Genomic DNA, 20,841 nt, shown 5'->3' with positions numbered 1-20,841 from the left:
CTGTAACTATGTGCTGGATCTCCTTGTGCCAAGAATGTGCTCTGCTGAAAGTCTAAATATTTTTACAAATGTAATGTGGGTGAACTTGCCATTCTTATTTCACTTTGTCTAGTTGAATGTATTGTGCAATTGCCCCATGAAGCACATGTACGCAGACACGAGCTATAAGAATACCGGGACATCACATTTAAAATGTGTTTGCTTTGGATTCCGTCACTGACAAAGAACGTTACTTGTCCACTGTGGAAGAGTAGCTAGATAAATAAGTTAGCTAGCTTCTAGTTCCTGCAATATAGCTAGCAAGAAGCTTCTCTAAGGTAAGCATAATGATTACAAATTGTCACTGGCCAGAATTCAACAACAATTTAAGGGTCAATTAAATGTTCATAACAACAACTGAATCAAATGTTGTTTTGAATATCTTTCTTAGGCAAGATGAGTGGTAATTCTGGTAAAAATCCTGTGCCCGTCGACACCAATGGCATTACTCCATTTCAACAGATGTTGGCTTCCTGCTCAGGGGCTCTCCTGACGTCATTGTTTGGTGAGCATTGGAACTCTCCCCTACACACACATACACTGGCTAATATATATATATATATAACTGACTATATTATATTTACACTGGTTGTACAACTGTCTTTTTTCAGTCACACCTCTGGATGTTGTCAAGATCAGACTCCAGGCTCAGAAAAGTCCTTTTCCCAAAGGTAATAAGACAATAATCAATGTAACCTACCATTCCTCTGTCCTCTCTCTAAACCACAGTGCTCAATCCATTATGTACGTCTTCATTGTTTGCCAGGGAAATGCTTTGTGTACTGCAATGGCCTGATGGACCATACCTGTGTGTGTACGAACGGCAACGCCAATGCCTGGTACAAGGCCCCCGGCCACTTCAACGGCACTCTGGTAAACATCTCTAACACCTCTACCCAACTCTCAACCCCCATCTAGATGTGCAAGGATTGGGTTGGTGTGTATCGTGTGCAATGTGATGAAAATTCTGTCTAGCCTATCAGAGGGTAACATTGAGATATTGCTCATTCCTTACAGATCTGCACATGTGGCCAAGGGTCAGAGGCTATGGGCGGGATGGGACTAGGGCTGTTACGGTGACCGTATTACTGCCACACGGGCGGTCATGAGTCATGATGGCAGTCAAATTCCACATGACCGTTTAGCCACAGTAATTAGGCTTCTCAAAGCTCTGATGCTGCTGATGGTCATTAGTAGCCTACCAAACTTGCTAACTGCCTGGTACTCAGCACTCTATTGTCCCTCTAAGCACTTTGACATCAATGCAAATGTAATAGAAAATCTAATCAAACACATCATGAGAGTCCATGAGCTCATGTTGTGCAACCTTTCTATAGGCTATGCAATCACGTGAGAAAACAGAGTGATGGCCTCTTAAAAAGATAAGGATCCCATCAGATTTCTATTGACTAGGCCTACTATATTTATTTCTCAACTTTCCTAATATTAAGCACATTATCTTTACAACAGGAGTACAGCCTACCTGGCTGGCATGATAATGAACCATGGGAAAAGCGTCCTCCATTTGCTATTTAAGTGCATGATGTCTTTTTTTCCCCCTATTTTCGAAATAGGTGCATGATAATTGTCCATTCTAAATCAAAACAAATTTCACACATATATTATTTAGTTGTGAAGACAAGATTAAATCAAGAATAGTCTGATGGGTGACAATATTAGCATATCACTTGTGAAGGATGCCCAGCGTAAGGCAACAAACAGCACATGCCTTTTTTTTGCGACTTTTTCAAATCATAGTCACACACCTCATGTAGCCTAGCCCATAGGCCTATATGTTTTAATAAGGTCAGTATCACACCTCATGTAGCCTAGCCCATAGGCCTATATGTTTTAATAAGGTCAGTATCACACCTCATGTAGCCTAGCCCATAGGCCTATATGTTTTAATAAGGTCAGTATCACACCTCATGTAGCCTAGCCCATAGGCCTATATGTTTTGATAAGGTCAGTATCACACCTCATGTAGCCTAGCCCATAGGCCTATATGTTTTGATAAGGTCAGTATCACACCTCATGTAGCCTAGCCCATTGGCCTATATGTTTTGATAAGGTTCGTATCACAACTAAAGTGGCCAAATAACTTCTTAAAATGAAGCACATTAATCCTCTTTACAAGGGGTGTAGAGTCTGACTGGCATACACATGCAGTGTGTTAGTTTCACGTTTGGGGAAGATCATTTTCAACATAAAAAGGCACCTTTATAATAAAATCATTACATGCATAATCGCATTTGCGGTCACTTTTGAGAATGGTGTTTTCCCACAATTGGAACAGTCGCACTTCTAGCCTACTGCCGTGTGCACATTGCTGTGCATATAATATGAAGAAATAGCCTAATAGTTTATTAAAATGTTAAGCTAAATGTTTTGATCTGTTGCATCAGCCTCATCATTTAAAAACATGTTTTTGTATGCTAGTGGTTGTGAGTGAGAGGTGCTTCGGAGCACACAGCCAGGAGAAGGGAATTGTAATTATTATATTCAGCCCAAGGGCACAACGGCCACTGGCCGCAAAAGGCATGGATTTTATTTAGGGGGCATTACTGCCACACAAAGGGGATGCATTATCAAGTGCTTGTCGAATTGTGATTGAGAGACTGATTAAGTGTATACAGTCTGCACTGTACACTCTTCAACAAACAAAGCAAAGCTCATGTCTTTCATGCAACTTTTTTCTAATCATCATTAGTTACTTCTTGCAGCCTTAGAATGTATTAAAAAGCAAAACATATAGCCCAATGTTAGAATCACAACTACATAAATAACTCTAAATTAAGCAAATAGATTACCTGTGTCTTTGTTAATCGCTCAACACAGAATAGCAGCATGTGTTCACTCCCTCAATTTGTTTGGAGAAAATATCCTTTCTATTTTATTAAGCTATGTTCACTGGTATTCTTTATACTATAAAATAATGCCACGGAATTCTAAGCAAATATTGTCTGCTAAAAGAACTAGTGTATCCCACAGCCATATGGCATAGCCAGATCAGGACCTAACATAAGGACAACTCAGAGTATGCTATTCTGTTAATCTGAAAGAGACTACATTTTCTTCATATCATGTTTCTTTAGACCTGTCGAAAAAAAATAATCATGGATTTATTTTGATGGTGTAGGCTATATTACATGGATTTATTTGACTTTTTAAAATGTCGCTGTTCCAAAGGTCTGCATCAGTAGCTTGTAGGCTGTATGGAAGCCAGGAGATGTGTTTATGTTAATTAACTGTCAGTTACCGTTAGACCGGCTGTTATTTGCTTGACAATCACTGGCTAACAAAATTTCATGACCGCCACAACCCGTGGGACTTGGAACCAGCCTCAAGTGATGGACCCATTGAATGCTAACCACAAGCATTATAAAGATGTACAGTGGCAAGAAAAAGTATGTGAACCCTTAAGAATGATCATAACAACAGACAAACAACAGACAAACACACTCTTCTTAAACTAATAACACACAAATTATTGTATGTTTCTTGTCTATATTAAATACATCATTTAAACATTCACAGTGTAGGTTGGAAAAAGTATGTGAACCCGTAGGCTAATGACTTCTCCAAAAGCTAATAGGAGCCAGCTAACCTGGAGTACAATCATTGAGACAAGTTTGGAAATGTTGGTTAGAGCTGCCCTGCCCAATAAAAAACACTCAAAAAATGTGAGTTTGCTATTCACAAGAAGCATTGCCTGATGTGAACCATGCCTCGAACAAAAGAGATCTCAGAAGACCGACCCAAGAGTAAGAGTTGTTGACTTGTATAAGCTGGAAAGGGTTACAAAAGTATCGTTACAAAAGTATCTCTAAAAGCCTTGATGTTCATCTGTCCACGGTAAGACAAATTGTCTATAAATGTAGAAAGTTCAGCACTGTTGCTACTCTCTCTAGGAGTGGCCGTCCTGCAAAGATGACTGCAAGAGCACAACGCAGAATGCTCAACTAGGTTAAGAAGAATCCTAGAGTGTCAGCTAAAGACTTACAGAAATCTCTGGAACATGCTAACATCTCTGTTGGCGAGTCTACGATACGTAAAACACTAAACAATAATGGTGTTCATGGTAGGACACCATGGAAGAAGCCACTGCTGCCCCCCAAAAACCATTGCTGCACATCTGAAGTTTGCAAACGAGCATCTGGATGTTCCACAGAGCTCCTGGCAAAATATTCTGTGGACAGATGAAACTAAAGTTGAGTTGTTTGGAAGGAACACAACAATATGTGTGGAGGAAAAAAAGGCAAAGCACGCCAAAACCTCAACTGTTAAGTATGGTGGAGGGAGCGTCACGGTTTGCTTTGAGCTGCTTTGCTGCCTCAGGGCCTGGACAGCTTGCTATCATCGACGGAAAAATGAATTCCCAAGTTTATCAAGACATTTTGCAGGAGAATGTAAGGCTATCTGTCAACAATTGAAGCTCAACAGAAGTTGGGTGATGTAACAGGACAACGACCCAAAACACAGAAGTAAATCAATAACAAAATGGCTTCAACAGAAGAAAATACGCCTTCTGGAGTGGCACGGTCAGAGTCCTGACCTCAACCCGATTTAGATGCTGTGGCATAACCTCAATAGAGTGGTTCACACCATACATCCAAAAATTTTGCTGAACTGAAACAGTTTTATAAAGAGGAATGGTCCAAAATTTATCCTGACCAGTGCAGGAGTGCAGGTCTGATCTGCAACTACAGAAAATGTTTGGTTGAGGTTATTGCTGCCAAAGGAGGGTCAACAGTTATTAAATCCAAGGGTTCACATACTTTCCCCACCCTGCACTGTGAATGTTTACATGGTGTGTTCAATAAAGACATGAAAATGTATAATTGTTTGTGTGTTATTAGTTTTAAGCAGACTGTTTGTCTATTGTTGTGACTTAGATGAAGATCACATTTTATGACCAATTTATGCAAAAGTCCAGGTAACTCCAAAGGGTTCACATACTTTTTATTGCCACTGTATAATGGTTCGGACACACCAATAGCATTTGCCTGCCGAGAGTACTTAGCTCCTCTGAACAGAGTGCCGGCTGTAATTTGCGAACCGAGTGTGAACCGATTTTACATGTAGAATCGCACAAAAGTGTCAGCAGTCAGACATCAACAGTGTGCTGCATGAACGGTAGACGGGAGATCCACATTCGGTACAACCCTTAAGCATTTATAATGTACATGTACATCAGTATCATGCATTAGTTATTTCTCTGGTTCTTTGACCCTCTCTCTGCAGGATGCCTTTATTAAGATAGTCCGCAGGGAAGGTATCAAGTCGTTATGGAGCGGCCTCCCTCCAACCCTGTGAGTCTGAAGTCTGCCGTTACTCTGCCTCATTACTAATTCACACTGCTTACTTGCCTTCAGCACTGATTTATGGTCAGCTGTGTCTTGAGTGGCTGGCCCGCTGTGATTCAGCAAACTCATAGTCTATTGATAATTCAGTTGTTTACGATTGTTTCCCATTGTTCTGCTCATTTGTATCGAGCAGTACGGGTGGACACTGTGATTTTGTAGACTCAGGGTTTATCGATATTTGATTTGTTAATGTTTTATTTTAAATCTCTCAGTCCTGGATATGTGTCTGAGCGGTGTGGTAACGGCTGAGTCATGGGCTGTTGATTAATTTGGGAACATTTTATTTGTACCTCTTGCTTGTACCCATCTGATTTGTGTCTGATACAGTAAAAGCTGATTCATTTTATTAGTTGTTTATGGATATTTCATCTGTTGATGTTGGTTTCTTGTTTGTAAATGCCTGATTTCAATGAGTCAGGGTTCTTGAGGAAACATTAGATTTGCATCTCTGTTAATGCTTCTTGCAGTATCATGGCGGTCCCGGCGACAGTGATCTACTTCACGTGTTACGACCAACTGCGTGCTGCCCTGAGGGTCAGGATGGGGTCACACGCTGAGGAGGCGCCTCTACTAGCAGGCGCCCTCGCCAGAGGTGAGCTGACCTCTGACCTTACAGGTCACTGTGGTGATGTATACTTGAGAGCGATAAACAGTGATAGAGTGATTTAACATTGTTTTGTCTATCCACTAGAAAGACCTTAGTAACCCAACTGCTGCTTCCTATCCTAGACTATGGTGATGTCATCTATCAAAACACAACCAAGACCTTACTTTGCGAATTAGATGTCATTTATAACTATCTTTGCGGATTCATTCTTGGATGCCATTATAAGACATCATTGAACAATGTCTGAATCACAAAACTAGCTGTCACTCCCAAACAGAAGACCACTGCATTGGTACTAGTTCCTTTTTAAATGTATCAACTTAAAGTTCCCTGTATATATTAAGGAGCACCTAACTTCACAAAACTCGCACTACTTTCGACAACGGCAGTAATTCCAAAAGGGGTTTGGAGTAAATCAAATCAAATTTATTTATATAGCCCTTTGTACATCAGCTGATATCTCAAAGTGCTGTACAGAAACCCAGCCTAAAACCCCAAACAGCAAGCAATGCAGGTGTAGAAGCATGGTGGCTACGAAAACCCCCCTAGAAAGGCCAAAACCTAGGAAGAAACCTAGAGAGGAACCAGGCTATGTGGGGTGGCCAGTCCTCTTCTGGCTGTGCCGGGTGAAGATTATAACAGAACATGGCCAAGATGTTCAAATGTTCATAAATGACCAGCATGGTCAAATAATAATAATCACAAGCAGAACAGTTGAAACTGGAGCAGCAGCACGGCCAGGTGGACTGGGGACAGCAAGGAGTCATCATGTCAGGTAGTCCTGAGGCATGGTCCTAGGGCTCAGGTCCTCCGAGAGAGAGAAAGAGAGCATACTTAAATTCACACAGGACACCGGATAGGACAGGATAAGTACTCCAGATATAACAAACTGACCCTAGCCCCCCGACACATAAACTACTGCAGCATAAATACTGGAGGCTGAGACAGGAGGGGTCAGGAGACACTGTGGCCCCATCCGATGACACCCCGGACAAGGCCAAACAGGAAGGATATAACTCCACCCACTTTGCCAAAGCACAGCCCCCACACCACTAGAGGGATATCTTCAACCACCAACTTACCATCCTGAGACAAGGCCGAGTATAGCCCACAAAGATCTCCGCCACGGCACAACCCAAGGGGGGGCGCCAACCCAGACAGGAAGACCACATCAGTGACTCAACCCACTCAAGTGATGCACCCCTCCTAGGAACGGTATGAAAGAGCCCTAGTAAGCCAGTGACTCAGCCCCTGTAATAGGGTTAGAGGCAGAGAATCCCAGTGGAAAGAGGGGAACCGGCCAGGCAGAGACAGCAAGGGCGGTTTGTTGCTCCAGAGCCTTTCCGTTCACCTTCCCACTCCTGGGCCAGACTACACTCAATCATATGACCCACTGAAGAGATGAGTCTTCAGTAAAGACTTAAAGGTTGAGACCGAGTTTGCGTCTCTCACATGGGAAGGCAGACCATTCCATAAAAATGGAGCTCTATAGGAGAAAGCCCTGCCTCCAGCTGTTTGCTTAGAAATTCTAGGGACAATTAGGAGGCCTGCGTCTTGTGACCGTAGCGTACGTGTAGGCATGTACGGCAGGACCAAATCAGAGAGATAGGTAGGAGCAAGCCCATGTAATGCTTTGTAGGTTAGCAGTAAAACCTTGAAATCAGCCCTTGCCTTGGCAGGAAGCCAGATCTAAGAGTAAGATCTTTCAGATACGGTACAAAGGCCTGAGTGACTGGAATCATTTACCTACAGAAACCAGGACATTGTAATCACACAGTTCATTTACAAAACCCTTTTTCAACTGTTAAGAACAAACTGTTTGTGTTTTTAACTAATAGAAACATCACCATGTGAGGATATTTGTAAATATGTATGTATACTCTATATTATAGGTACTTAGTTGTATTAGTCGTTGTAGCAGTAGTTTTTATTAGTTATAAGCTTATTCGTAGTTGTACAACAATTTTTTTATGCTGTTAATGTAATTGTAATTATATTTTATTATCATTATAATGATTTAATTGTTATTATTATTAGACAGTAGTTGCCATATTCTTCTTCTTACTAAGTACTTTAATAAAATAAAATATACAATAATATACAGTGCCTTGCGAAAGTATTCGGCCCCCTTGAACTTTGCGACCTTTTGCCACATTTCAGGCTTCAAACATAAAGCTATAAAAGTGTATTTTTTTGTGAAGAATCAACAGCAAGTGGGACACAATCATGAAGTGGAACGACATTTATCGGATATTTCAAACTTTTTTAACAAATCAAAAACTGAAAAATTGGGTGTGCAAAATTATTCAGCCCCTTTACTTTCAGTGCAGCAAACACTCTCCAGAAGTTCAGTGAGGATCTCTGAATGATCCAATGTTGACCTAAATGACTAATGATGATAAATGCAATCCACCTGTGTGTAATCAAGTCTCCGTATAAATGCACCTGCACTGTGATAGTCTCAGAGGTCCGTTAAAAGCGCAGAGAGCATCATGAAGAACAAGGAACACACCAGGCAGGTCCGAGATACTGTTGTGAAGAAGTTTAAAGCCGGATTTGGATACTTCCCAAGCTTTAAACATCCCAAGGAGCACTGTGCAAGCGATAATATTGAAATGGAAGGAGTATCAGACCATTGCAAATCTACCAAGACCTGGCCGTCCCTCTAAACTTTCAGCTCATACAAGGAGAAGACTGATCAGAGATGCAGCCAAGAGGCCCATGATCACTCTGGATGAACGGCAGAGATCTACAGCTGAGGTGGGAGACTCTGTCCATAGGACAACAATCAGTCGTATATTGCACAAATCTGGCCTTATGGAAGAGTGGCAAGAAGAAAGCCATTTCTTAAAGATATCCATAAAAAGTGTCGTTTAAAGTTTGCCACAAGCCACCTGGGAGACACACCAAACATGTGGAAGAAGGTGCTCTGGTCAGATGAAACCAAAATTGAACTTTTTGGCAACAATGCAAAACGTTATGTTTGGCGTAAAAGCAACACAGCTGAACACACCATCCCCACTGTCAAACATGGTGGTGGCAGCATCATGGTTTGGGCCTGCTTTTCTTCAGCAGGGACATGGAAGATGGTTAAAATTGATGGGAAGATGGATGGAGCCAAATACAGGACCATTCTGGAAGAAAACCTGATGGAGTCTGCAAAAGACCTGAGACTGGGACGGAGATTTGTCTTCCAACAAGACAATGATCCAAAACATAAAGCAAAATCTACAATGGAATGGTTCAAAAAGAAACATATCCAGGTGTTAGAATGGCCAAGTCAAAGTCCAGACCTGAATCCAATTGAGAATCTGTGGAAAGAACTGAAAACTGCTGTTCACAAATGCTCTCCATCCAACCTCACTGAGCTCGAGCTGTTTTGCAAGGAGGAATGGGAAAACATTTCAGTCTCTCGATGTGCAAAACTGATAGAGACATACCCCAAGCGACTTCCAGCTGTAATCGCAGCAAAAGGTGGCGCTACAAAGTATTAACTTAAGGGGGCTGAATAATTTTGCACGCCCAATTTTTCAGTTTTTGATTTGTTAAAAAAGTTTGAAATATCCAATAAATGTCGTTCCACTTCATGATTGTGTCCCACTTGTTGTTGATTCTTCACAAAAAAATACAGTTTTATATCTTTATGTTTGAAGCCTGAAATGTGGCAAAAGGTCGCAAGTTCAAGGGGGCCGAATACTTTCGCAAGGCACTGTATATATGTTGGGACACTCTTGAAAACGAGATGGTGCATCTCAAGAGATTTCATCCTGCAAAATTTCAAATAAATGTGGAAACTACAGACACCTTATTTTCAATGAAATCAAATCCAATGTTATTAGACACATGCGCCGAATACAACAGGTGTAGAACTTACAGTGAAATGCTTACTTACAAGTCCCTAACCAACAATGCAGTTTAAAGAATACGACTTTTAAGTATCAAGTTATTAAAACGTAAAATAACAATAGCGAGACTATATACAGGGGATACCGGTGCAGAGTCAATGTACAGGTTAGTGACTATGCTTAAAGTGACTATGCTTAAATAATAATAACAGCAGCGGCATAAAAGGGGGGCATGCAAATAGTCTGGGTAGCCATTTGATTAGATGTTCAAGAGTCTTATGGCTTGGGGGTAGAAGCTGTTTAGAAGCCTCTTGGACCTAGACTTGGCGCTCTGGTACAGCTTGCCGTGCAGTAGCAAAGAGAAAAGTCTATGACTAGGGTGGCTGGAGTCTTTGACAATTTTTAGGGCCTTCCTCTGGCACCGCCTGGTATAGAGGTCCTGGATGGCAGGAAGCTTGGCCTCAGTGATGTATGGGCCGTACACACTACCCTCTGCAGTTGGAGGCCGAGCAGTTGCCATACAAGGCAGTGATGCAACCAGTGGAGGCCTCGATGGTGCAGCTGTAGAACCTTTCGAGGATCTGAGGACCCATGCCAAATATTTTCAGTCTCCTGAGGGGGAATAGATTTTGTTGTGCCCTTTTCACGACTGTCTTGGTGTGCTTGGACCATGGTAGTTTGTTGGTGATGTGGACACCAAGGAACTTGAAGCTCTCAACATGCTCCACTACAGCCCTGTCGATGAGAATGGGGGTGTGCTCGGGCCTCCTTTTCCTGAAGTCCACAATCATCTCCTTAGTCTTGATCACGTTGAGGGGGAGGTTGTTGTCCTGGCACCACGCGGCCAGGTCTCTGACCTCCTCCCTATAGGCTGTCTCATCGATGTCGGTGATCAGGCCTACCACTGTTGTGTCATCAGTAAACTTAATGATGGTGTTGGAATCGTGCCTGGCCGTGCAGTCATGAGTGAACAGGGAGTACAGTAGGGGACTGAGCACACACCCCTGAGTGTTGTGGATCAACTTGGCGGATGTGTTGTTACCTACCTTTACCAGCTGGGGGCGGCCCATCCGGAAGTCCAGGATCCAGTTGCAGAGCGAGGTGTTTAGTCCCAGGGGCCTTAGCTTATTGATGAACTTTGAGGGCATTATGGTGAAAAGCATTCTCACATAGATGTTCCTTTTGTCCAGGTGGGAAAGGGCAGTGTGGAGTGCAATAGAGATTGCATCATCTGTGGATCTGTTAGGGCGGTATGCAAATTAAAATGGGTCTAGTGTTTCCGGCATGATGGTGTTGATGTGAGCCATGACCAGCCATTCAAGCACTTCATGGCTACAGATGTGAGTGCTATGGGTCGGTAGTCATTTAGGCAGGTTACCTTAGTGTTATTGGGCACAGGGACTATGCTGGTCTGCTTAAAGCATGTTGGTATTACAGACTCGGACAGGGAGAGGTTGAAGATGTCAGTGAAGACACTTGCCAGTTGGTCAGCGCATGCTCACAGTACATGTTCTGGTAATCCGTCTGGCCTTGTGAATGTTGACCTGTTTAAAGGTTTTGCTCACATTGGCTGCGGAGTCGCCCGGAACAGCTGGTGCTCTCATGCATGTTTCAGTGTTATTTGCTTCGAAGCGAGCATGGAAGTAGTTTAGCTCGTCTGGTAGATTAGTTCAAACGGATGTAAGTTTCCCTGCGTTAAAGTCCCCGGCCACTAGGAGCGCCGCCTCTGGATGAGCGTTTTCCTGTTTGCTTATTGCGTAATACAGCTCATTGAGTGCGGCCTTAGTGCCAGCATTGGTTTGTTGTGGAATGTAGACAGCGATGAAAAATACAGATGAAAACTCTCTAGGTAGATAGTGTGGTCGACAGCTTATCATTAGATACTCTACCTCAGGTGAGCAAAACCTCGAGACTTCCTTAGATATCGTGCACCAGCTGTTGTTTACAAATATGCATAGTCCGCCACCCTTTGTCTTACCAGACGCCGCTGATCTATGCTGCTGATACAGCATATAACAAGCCAGCTGTATGTTGATAATGTCCTCATTCAGCCAAGACTCCGTGAAGCATAAGATATTACAGTTTTTAATGTCCCGTTGGTAGTTTAATCTACCTCGTAGGTCGTCGATTTTATTTTCCAATGATTGCACGTTAGCTAGTAGAAAGGAAGGCCTACGAATTCTCAGAAGGCAGCCCGACCTTCGCCCTCTTCACGCAAATTACGGGGATTTGGGCCTGTTCCCGGGAAAGCAGTATGTCCTTCACGTCAGGCTTGTCGGGCTCGTTAAAGGAAAAAAGAGCGCCTGCCAGTTGGTGGTGAGTAATCGCTCTTCTGATGTTCAGAAGTTATTTTCGGTCTTAAGAGACGGAAGCAGCAACATTATATGCAAAATAAGTTTTACAAAAATATGGTACAAACAACACAAAAAACAGTTTGTTAGGAGCACGTAAAACATCAGCCATCTTCTCCAGCGCCATGATATAATTATGGCCTCCTTTTCATGTGAGAAAGAAATGTATGTGTTTAACTGCTCTTTCTGTGTGTAGTGCTTATAAGTGTTTTCTCGCTCTCTCTTTCTCTCGGTCTCTCTGTGAGTCAGTGGGCTCTGTGACAGTGATCAGTCCGTTGGAGCTGATCCGTACGAAGATGCAATCCCAGAGAAGTTCGTACAGGGAGCTGAGTGAGGTTATCCACTCTGCAGTACGCAACGAGGGCTGGCGGTCTCTCTGGAGGGGCTGGGGACCGACACTGCTTAGAGACGTGCCCTTCTCAGGTAGAAACAACACAATGTCTATAACTATATCTCTCTCAGGTAGAAATAACACAATGCCATGTTTGTGAGAATTTATGAGAATTTTGTTATCAATGTTCATAAACTTCAATTAATCTACTCAGTCTGCGACCCAGAGTTTGTAAGATTCTGGTTGAATGAAACCGACAAGAGTCCCAGCTTACAAAAGTCAGTGTTTATTCACGAGAACGTTCTAACATCAAAAAATGTTAGACACACACAAACACGTTCAAATCTTAAGCTACGCCTTGTTTAGACAGTTGGTGTTTTTACACAGATACATTGTTTAATCTGCAACATGTTTCAACATGTTTCATCATTTTCTGCCAGCCTAACAGTTTTTCCCCTCCATGGGTGGAGACAGAATGTCCTGTAAGGAACACAGTATTACAACTTGTCTGTCGATAGCTCCTCTTATCATTTGTTTCACACTTGCACCCTGCTTACATACTAAAAAGGAACAAAAGGTCCTTGTTCTAATTCTGACTAAAACTACACACATCATCAGATTAGAGTTTTATGATTCTAATAAATTTCATAAAATTATATGGTTTCAGAGTTGAATTATTTAATCATTATCTTTAGACATATAAATGATTTGATCACTATCACTATATCTCTCTGTTAGAAACAACACAATGTCTATCACTATCTCTCAGGTAGACACAACACAATGTCTATGACTATCTTTCTATCTCTCTCAGGTAGACACAACACAATGTCTATCACTATATAACTATCTCAGGTGTATAACACTCTATTTCTCCCTCTCACTCTCTCTTCTCTCTAGCTCCCTCTCTCCTTCTCTCTAGCTCCCTCCTCTCTCCTCTCCCCCTCCTTCTCTCAAGCCCCTGTTCTCTCTCCCTCTCCTTCTCTCTGTCTCTTTAGTGTTTGATAACAGGAGTTCCATGTTGTGTCTGTTTCCTCCTCAGCCATGTACTGGTATAACTATGAGAAGGGGAAGGCGTGGCTGTGTAAGCACAACAACATCAGAGAGCCAACGTTTGCCATCACTTTCATATCCGGAGCGGTGTCTGGATCAGTGAGTATTCTATCTGTCCTCTCAGCTCAACTCAAACTGTTCTGTCTAGTAGAGCACCTAGATATATTGAACATTGAATATCTGATATAGTTTGTTGTACCTTTCTAATGTTATTCTAGCTCTGTAACTCTTCTTCTGTGCTGACATGGTGTTATTCCATCTAATACTGCTAGAGGGCAGCATTGTCAAATATAAGTGTGATTTCTAACCCTTGTTTATGTCTTCCTCCAGATCGCTTCCATAGTAACTCTTCCCTTCGACGTTGTGAAGACCAGGAGGCAGGTGGAGATCGGGGAACTCCAGGCTATGAATTGTGGGTATAGAACTCCAGGCTGATCACCTGATTCATGGAATCATCCTTATGATCTTTAGTGATGTGTTGATGTGTAGTGATCCTGTACTACTAACCCAGCTATGTTGTCATGTGTCTCTGCAGTGTCGTCCAAGGCCTCCTCCTCCACTCTCAGTGTGATGACCAAGATTGTGGCTGAGAACGGAGTGGGTGGACTGTTTGTAGGTAGGTCAGGCTACAGGGATAGTTCATCCAAAACACCCAGTTACCTCAAGTTAGTCTCCTAACTGGTGACCTACTTTATCTCCTTATCCCTCTCCTCCACCCCTCTCTCTCCCCGTTACTCCCTCTCCTCCAACCCTCTCTTTCCCCGTAACTCCCTCTCCTCCAACCCTCTCTCTCCCCGTCACTCCCTCTCCTCCAACCCTCTCTCTCTCCGTCACTCCCTCTCCTCCAACCCTCTCTCTCTCTCCGTCACTCCCTCTCCTCCAACCCTCTCTCTCTACCCGTCACTCCCTCTCCTCCAACCCTCTCTCTCTCCCCGTCACTCCCTCTCCTCCAACCCTCTCTCTCTCCGTCACTCCCTCTCCTCCAACCCTCTCTCTCCCCGTCACTCCCTCTCCTCCAACCCTCTCTCACTCCCTCTCCTCCAACCCTCTCTCACTCCCTCTCCTCCAACCCTCTCTCTCTCCGTCACTCCCTCTCCTCCAACCCTCTCTCTCTCCGTCACTCCCTCTCCTCCACCCCTCTCTCTCTCCGTCACTCCCTCTCCTCCAACCCTCTCTCTCTCTCCGTCACTCCCTCTCCTCCAACCCTCTCTCTCTCCGTCACTCCCTCTCCTCCACCCCTCTCTCTCTCCGTCACTCCCTCTCCTCCAACCCTCTCTCTCTCTCTCCGTCACTCCCTCTCCTCCAACCCTCTCTCTCTCTCCGTCACTCCCTCTCCTCCAACCCTCTCTCTCTCCGTCACTCCCTCTCCTCCAACCCTCTCTCTCCCCGTCACTCCCTCTCCTCCAACCCTCTCTCACTCCCTCTCCTCCAACCCTCTCTTTCCCCGTAACTCCCTCTCCTCCAACCCTCTCTCTCCCCGTCACTCCCTCTCCTCCAACCCTCTCTCTCTCCGTCACTCCCTCTCCTCCAACCCTCTCTCTCTCTCCGTCACTCCCTCTCCTCCAACCCTCTCTCTCTACCCGTCACTCCCTCTCCTCCAACCCTCTCTCTCTCCCCGTCACTCCCTCTCCTCCAACCCTCTCTCTCTCCGTCACTCCCTCTCCTCCAACCCTCTCTCTCCCCGTCACTCCCTCTCCTCCAACCCTCTCTCACTCCCTCTCCTCCAACCCTCTCTCTCTCCGTCACTCCCTCTCCTCCAACCCTCTCTCTCTCCGTCACTCCCTCTCCTCCAACCCTCTCTCTCTCCGTCACTCCCTCTCCTCCAACCCTCTCTCTACCCGTCACTCCCTCTCCTCCAACCCTCTCTCACTCCCTCTCCTCCAACCCTCTCTCTCTCTCCGTCACTCCCTCTCCTCCAACCCTCTCTCTCTACCCGTCACTCCCTCTCCTCCAACCCTCTCTCTCTCCCCGTCACTCCCTCTCCTCCAACCCTCTCTCTCTCCGTCACTCCCTCTCCTCCAACCCTCTCTCTCCCCGTCACTCCCTCTCCTCCAACCCTCTCTCTCTCCGTCACTCCCTCTCCTCCAACCCTCTCTCTCTCCGTCATTCCCTCTCCTCCAACCCTCTCTCCCCGTCACTCCCTCTCCTCCAACCCTCTCTCTCTCCGTCACTCCCTCTCCTCCACCCCTCTCTCTCTCTCCTCCAACCCTCTCTCTCGCCGTCACTCCCTCTCCTCCACCCCCCTCTCTCTCCCCCGTCACTCTCTCTCCTCCACCCCTCTCTCTCCCCCGTCACTCTCTCTCCTCCAACCCTCTCTCTCTCTCTCCGTCACTCTCTCTCCTCCACCCCCATCTCTCACCCTTTCACTCTCTCTCCTCCACCCCTCTCTCTCTCCCCGTCATTCTCTCTCCTCCACCCCTCTCTCTACCCCTTTCACTTGCTCTCCTCCACCCCTCTCTCTCCCCCTTTCACTCCCTCTCCTCCTCCCCTCTCTCTCACCCTTTCACTCTCTCTCCTCCACCCCCATCTCTCACCCTTTCACTCTCTCACCTCCACCCCTCTCTCTCCCCCCTTTCACTCCATCTCCTACTTTTCTCTTCTAGGTTTCCTTCCCAGGGTGATCAAGGTGGCCCCAGCCTGTGCCATTATGATCAGCTGTTATGAGTTTGGGAAAGCCTTCTTCCGCAAGCACAACCAGGAGAGGCTGCTGACCAGCACCACCTGACCTGACTAGGGCCTCTCACACACACAAACCACCACCATAGACAATACCAAGAACACAATCAGCCATCGCCAACAGTAGGTATTGGCTACCTCTACCTTTCCCAGGGTCCTTAGAGATTTTCAGATGTAACTTTGCATGCCTGTGTCCTCCCAGCTGCTTAGACACTCCAACACCCCTCACTGTAAAGTGTGATCTGTCATGTGACTAGCTGGAAGTAGCTAATGTTGGCGTTTAGGACCTAAGAACGCCAGGACTTGATTCTGTTCCAAAGCAGGTAATACTGGCAGACATGAAACCAATATTGAAGACAAATATTTGTAAGTAATCAATATTATTCATATTTTCTTATTTCTCAATCAAGGTATACTGCTCTTAATCACCATACTAATTGTGACAAGAGAAAATAGTAAAAGTGCACAGATTGTATTTGAAATATATATTTTTTTGCCAAATCATGAAGGTGTTATCATTTTCATAACTACTTAAAAATAATTTGCATAATCTTTTTCCTGTGCACCCATGGTGAACTATCATGTTATGAAGTGCATTTAATTACACTGGCCTGTAGGTGTTAGAGACTTATCTGTAACCAGAAACTGAGTGGGTCATATTGGACAAGTGTTTTATCCCATTACGTTAGTTATTGAGGTATGGGGGTTGTGTGCACTGTGCCATCCGGGGTCTGACAGTAATAATAATCATTTGATGGATGCTTATATTTGTCCTTTTTCACACATGTACACGTGTGTATCATACCCATGTCTGAAATGGGGAAATGTGTTTTTTGATATCCGACACCCTCAGAGTGGAGTCGGGGACAGTAGAGATGAGGGTCAAAGCTGTGGATGAGGCTGGATAACTTCTGGTTAGTAGTCTCTGTCCCGCAGAACCCCCTCTCATTCCCTGACGCTTTCTCTCTCTCAATTCATGACCCTAACTCTATCACCTCATTCTCAACCCTATTGGAAAAGAAGGCCCAAGGTCCTTCAGGATACATGTTCTGTTCAGTGCCAGACTGCCAGTTTAAACCCGAAATTCAACTCTTAACTTGCACCTGTTCCAGAATCCCATATTCAATCCCCAGTCAGCCAGACATGGACTGTGAACTGTGACAACCTGTACATGTTCTCAAAACATGCAATGATATATATTTCTATTGTTTAATATATTCTACAATGATCACCTGTAGTGACACGTTTCCCAACTTTGTACAGAAATACATAGAGAATAAAAATCACATTTTGACATTTGAATTGTTGAATCAATTGTTTTTATTAGATCAGCAAAGATTTGTGATTTGGTTCAATCCAGTAGTTTCTGTTGTTAACATGTAATAATTCATATGATAATACAATTCATAATTGAATCCTGTCGAACAAATCTAAATCACGGAGGTCGTGGTGCCTTCCGTTGCGTCAGCGTACCACAACAACTGATCAAGTTAAAAGGAAGAAGGGCTAGCATGGGGAGGTATAATGTGCTGTTCCACTGTTACAGAGGCTTTCCCTGGTAAGATCCTAGCAGCGTAGAGATTACTGCCAATGTTGATGTATGGAAACAATCTCTCTGTAAAAGTGTGTGTGAACGTGTGTATGTGTGTGTTATTATCAAGGTCGTAAAAGGACAGTGTATCTCTGTTCCAGTCCAGCTGCACTCTGATCCGATGGGGTTTATTTTCCAGTGTCAGGACAGTCTGTGGCCCTTTTGGACAACGTGCCCAGTATTTATCATTATAATAGCCTACACGCCAGAGTCCAGTCTGTACCACTCCCTTCCTCTGGACAGACTTATAGACTACACCTACAAACCATACTGTATTGTCCCCGACGTCTGTATCCCAACTGTGTGTCCCAGAGTCAAAGCCCTCAGAGCCCAGGACCATCCGATAGTTATCAAACCTCTCTGGGTTGTCAGGAAGCAGCTGTATCCCATCACTGAATCTCATACTGGTCAGATCATCAGACAGGGTGAGACATGGATGGGCAGTGTTGGGGTCCAGAATCACAGGCGCTGAACAGAGAAAAACAGAGACATGTTTAAAACCAGAGATCCACTGTTTGTTTTAATTTACTGGGACATTATTGCCAGATGATCAGTGATATTATTTTATCTGAAATTGGCTGAATGCAATTTAAAAATGTTTGAAGATATGAACATGGGTAAGAATAAAATCAGACTCACTGTATTGAACAGACTTCAGCATCTTCTCCAAAACTCTGACCTGCAGGTTGCCCAGGTGCTTTGCCACATTGATCAGCGCTCCAGAAACAAGCTCTGGATCTGGGCTTGTGCACTGGGCTCTAGAAGAATTCCCAGAGTTAGTGATACGGTGGGGTTCAGAACCACAGGGAAGAGAGAGAAGAGGCGGATCACTTAGGGTCCAGATTCTTCACCCTTCACCTGAAGTGTTGCAGACAAACAGGCCTTACCTTTTTAACGTGTCCTTGTAGTTCTGCAGGTCAAAAAAAGAGCAAATCAATCAATAACACATGTAATCACTGAAATCAATCAATAACACATGTAATCACTGAAATCAATCATCAGTTCATCAATAAATCTATCCCAAATAACCTCTAGACAGCACAGAAATATTGGTTCTTACCTGCAGGAATGAGATGTCATCAGATACCAGGTCCTTCTTTATGGCTCTCGTTGTGTCTAAAATGGCTGCTATCTCTCTGTTCATATCATCAATCATCTTCTTCATTCTCCGACTCTTCTCCTCCTCTTCCTCCCTCAGGACAGCCATCCTGGCTGCCTCTTCATATCGTAGAAACTGGTGAAGTTTCTCGAAGTCCTCCTGAATCTGATTTTCTGTCTTCTGGGCCTGGCTCTGGAAACAGTGTGTCATCAGGCATTACACTATATTTCATATCAATCTGAAAGGTTTTTCAAAACATTATACGGTTCAAGAGGCTGTATGGAACGTCCGTTGCTTATGGTTTACTTAAAATGTTGGCTTGAGTGTTGCCTCTACGGTTCATATACACGTGGTATAACAATCAACTTCTAGACTCATGAAACCACACAATCCTTAGTTTAAGGCTTTTGCTCATAGTCGTGGGAAGGTGTACCCCTTTTTTTGTCCAATTATGTCATTTCTAGGTAATATTTTTGTACATTTAGGGGACCCCTTTTGGCTCAAGCCAAATGCTAAAAAAATCATTCTGATACACTTTCATATGCATATTGCATTGTAACATTACAAAGCAGTCTTACCTTAATAAGCTCTGCTGTTTCTTCAAATCTTTGTTTGACTTGTTTGAATCCCTCCAGCTGCTCCTCTAAGGGCTTCAGGCCTGTCTCTAAGAGCTCTTCCTACAATTCATTTTCTTAATTTACTTGTGTGATTTTAATGATTGCACGCAAAATGGATGGATATGAGAACGTCACATTCTGATCAAACAGAACAAGGCCTTAGAAAAATGTTGCTTTTCAAAAGAGAACATCAAGGCTGTACAAGTACGACAGAGTAGCTGAATATGATAAGGACCTCTTCTACACTAGACATTTGCTAGGAGAGAATGATCCTGTTATAGTGAATGTACTGTGTATGTTAGTTGATATTTTGTACCGTACCTTGCGATCCAGAGCTGCCTCATCTACTGGGATACATTCATGTGTGTTATGTTTACTTGAACCCTCACACACCGAACAGATAGGCTCTTCATGCTCCAGACAGAACAGTGTGAGTTGCTTGCTATGCAGACTGCAGACATGTTTAGCTGAACCGTTCTCACCCGGCATACACAGGTTCTTCAGAGCAAGAGCCATCGAATCCTTATAGCATTTTATGCTGCACACTGGACATTCCCATGATTCCATCCGTTTCCAGTAAGACTCCAGACAGGCTATACAGCAGCTATGGCCACAGGACAGGAGAACAGGTTCCTTGAGGGTTTCAGTGCACACAGGACAGGAGAGATCCTTCTCTGGGACAGATGCCTGGGAGGCCATTTTCTCACTCACTAATGGCATTTGGAGTGAGGAGGTTACTTTCAATTTCAAAACTCATCCTGGTTTAGTCAGCAGCTTTCTTACCACAGTGTTGAATAGTTTTGCAGTTGTAGTTAGTTTGAGTCCTGTGTTGCGTCTTCTGTCTTACACATGGGAGATCTGTGTGTGAAGCCAGTAAAATGTGTGCATTGCCATGTAAACTGATCTGTGAGACAGCACTCAAGACATGACAACTCCTTAAGGAGAGAGTAGGGGAAGAGATCTATAAGCCATTTTCTAAAAATAAAATATTAGTCTAGTTTTCTCAGCTGTTTGTATCAGTCTTGCTCAGTGAGCAGGGATTTAAGTATCTGTGTTGCTGGAGCTTCCTCCTCCTCAGTAGCTCCTGGAGTAAGTTGTGATTTACTGTGCTTAATTTGAGTCCTGTGGTGACAGAACAGGTCATTAAACACCAGTTTAATGTTACTGTCAGGGACTTTATTTTGGACTGTGGCCTGCTGGGTTAAACGTTACATCCCGCTCTAACACTAGGGGCATGGTAGGGGTAAAACATGGAGATCTATGTGT

General features: G+C 44.0%; 2 protein-coding genes across 4 annotated transcripts; one reads left to right on the top strand and one right to left on the bottom strand.

The window, feature by feature from the left end:
- Positions 1–64: 64 nt before the first annotated feature.
- Positions 65–17,570, top strand: LOC139420647 (mitochondrial glutathione transporter SLC25A40-like). Of its 2 annotated transcripts, none has more exons than XM_071170859.1 (11): positions 65–317; positions 431–544; positions 651–710; positions 806–912; positions 5,284–5,351; positions 5,873–5,997; positions 12,458–12,631; positions 13,582–13,691; positions 13,923–14,004; positions 14,128–14,208; positions 16,196–17,570. In XM_071170859.1, exons 2-11 carry the CDS (start codon positions 436–438, stop codon positions 16,315–16,317), a joined length of 1,038 nt encoding a protein of 345 aa, XP_071026960.1. In that variant the 5' UTR covers positions 65–317; positions 431–435; the 3' UTR covers positions 16,318–17,570. The 2 variants fall into 2 exon arrangements, with proteins under 2 accessions (XP_071026960.1, XP_071026968.1); XM_071170867.1 differs by having other exon boundaries at positions 98–317; positions 502–544.
- On the bottom strand, positions 17,571–20,509 carry LOC139420635 (E3 ubiquitin-protein ligase TRIM39-like). 2 transcript variants are annotated; one of them, XM_071170837.1, is made up of 6 exons: positions 19,897–20,441; positions 19,537–19,635; positions 18,920–19,150; positions 18,747–18,769; positions 18,499–18,617; positions 17,571–18,327 (listed from the first exon to the last, which is right to left on the bottom strand). In XM_071170837.1, exons 1-6 carry the CDS (start codon positions 20,293–20,295, stop codon positions 17,759–17,761), a joined length of 1,440 nt encoding a protein of 479 aa, XP_071026938.1. In that variant the 5' UTR covers positions 20,296–20,441; the 3' UTR covers positions 17,571–17,758. The 2 variants fall into 2 exon arrangements, with proteins under 2 accessions (XP_071026938.1, XP_071026947.1); XM_071170846.1 differs by lacking the exon at positions 19,537–19,635 and having other exon boundaries at positions 19,897–20,509.
- Between the last annotated feature and the right edge of the window lie 332 nt (positions 20,510–20,841).

This window comes from Oncorhynchus clarkii, chromosome 2 (genome assembly GCF_045791955.1).
Source record: "Oncorhynchus clarkii lewisi isolate Uvic-CL-2024 chromosome 2, UVic_Ocla_1.0, whole genome shotgun sequence".
NCBI lineage: Eukaryota > Metazoa > Chordata > Actinopteri > Salmoniformes > Salmonidae > Oncorhynchus > Oncorhynchus clarkii.
Note: the sequence above shows the minus strand (reverse complement) of the source record. Positions and strands in the feature narration are given on the sequence as shown.

Bases quoted from the DNA above. Each gene is read 5' to 3' on its own strand.
- LOC139420647 (XM_071170859.1), top strand. From the start codon at position 436: ATGAGTGGTAATTCTGGTAAAAATCCTGTGCCCGTCGACACCAATGGC. The intron at 545-650 runs GTGAGCATTGGA...GTCTTTTTTCAG, and splicing joins TCTCCTGACGTCATTGTTTG to TCACACCTCTGGATGTTGTC. The intron at 5,998-12,457 runs GTGAGCTGACCT...TCTGTGAGTCAG, and splicing joins AGCAGGCGCCCTCGCCAGAG to TGGGCTCTGTGACAGTGATC.
- LOC139420635 (XM_071170837.1), bottom strand. From the start codon at position 20,295: ATGCCATTAGTGAGTGAGAAAATGGCCTCCCAGGCATCTGTCCCAGAG. The intron at 18,618-18,746 runs GTAAGGCCTGTT...GAATTCTTCTAG, and splicing joins TACAAGGACACGTTAAAAAG to AGCCCAGTGCACAAGCCCAG. The intron at 18,328-18,498 runs GTGAGTCTGATT...TTCTCTGTTCAG, and splicing joins GCTGAAGTCTGTTCAATACA to CGCCTGTGATTCTGGACCCC.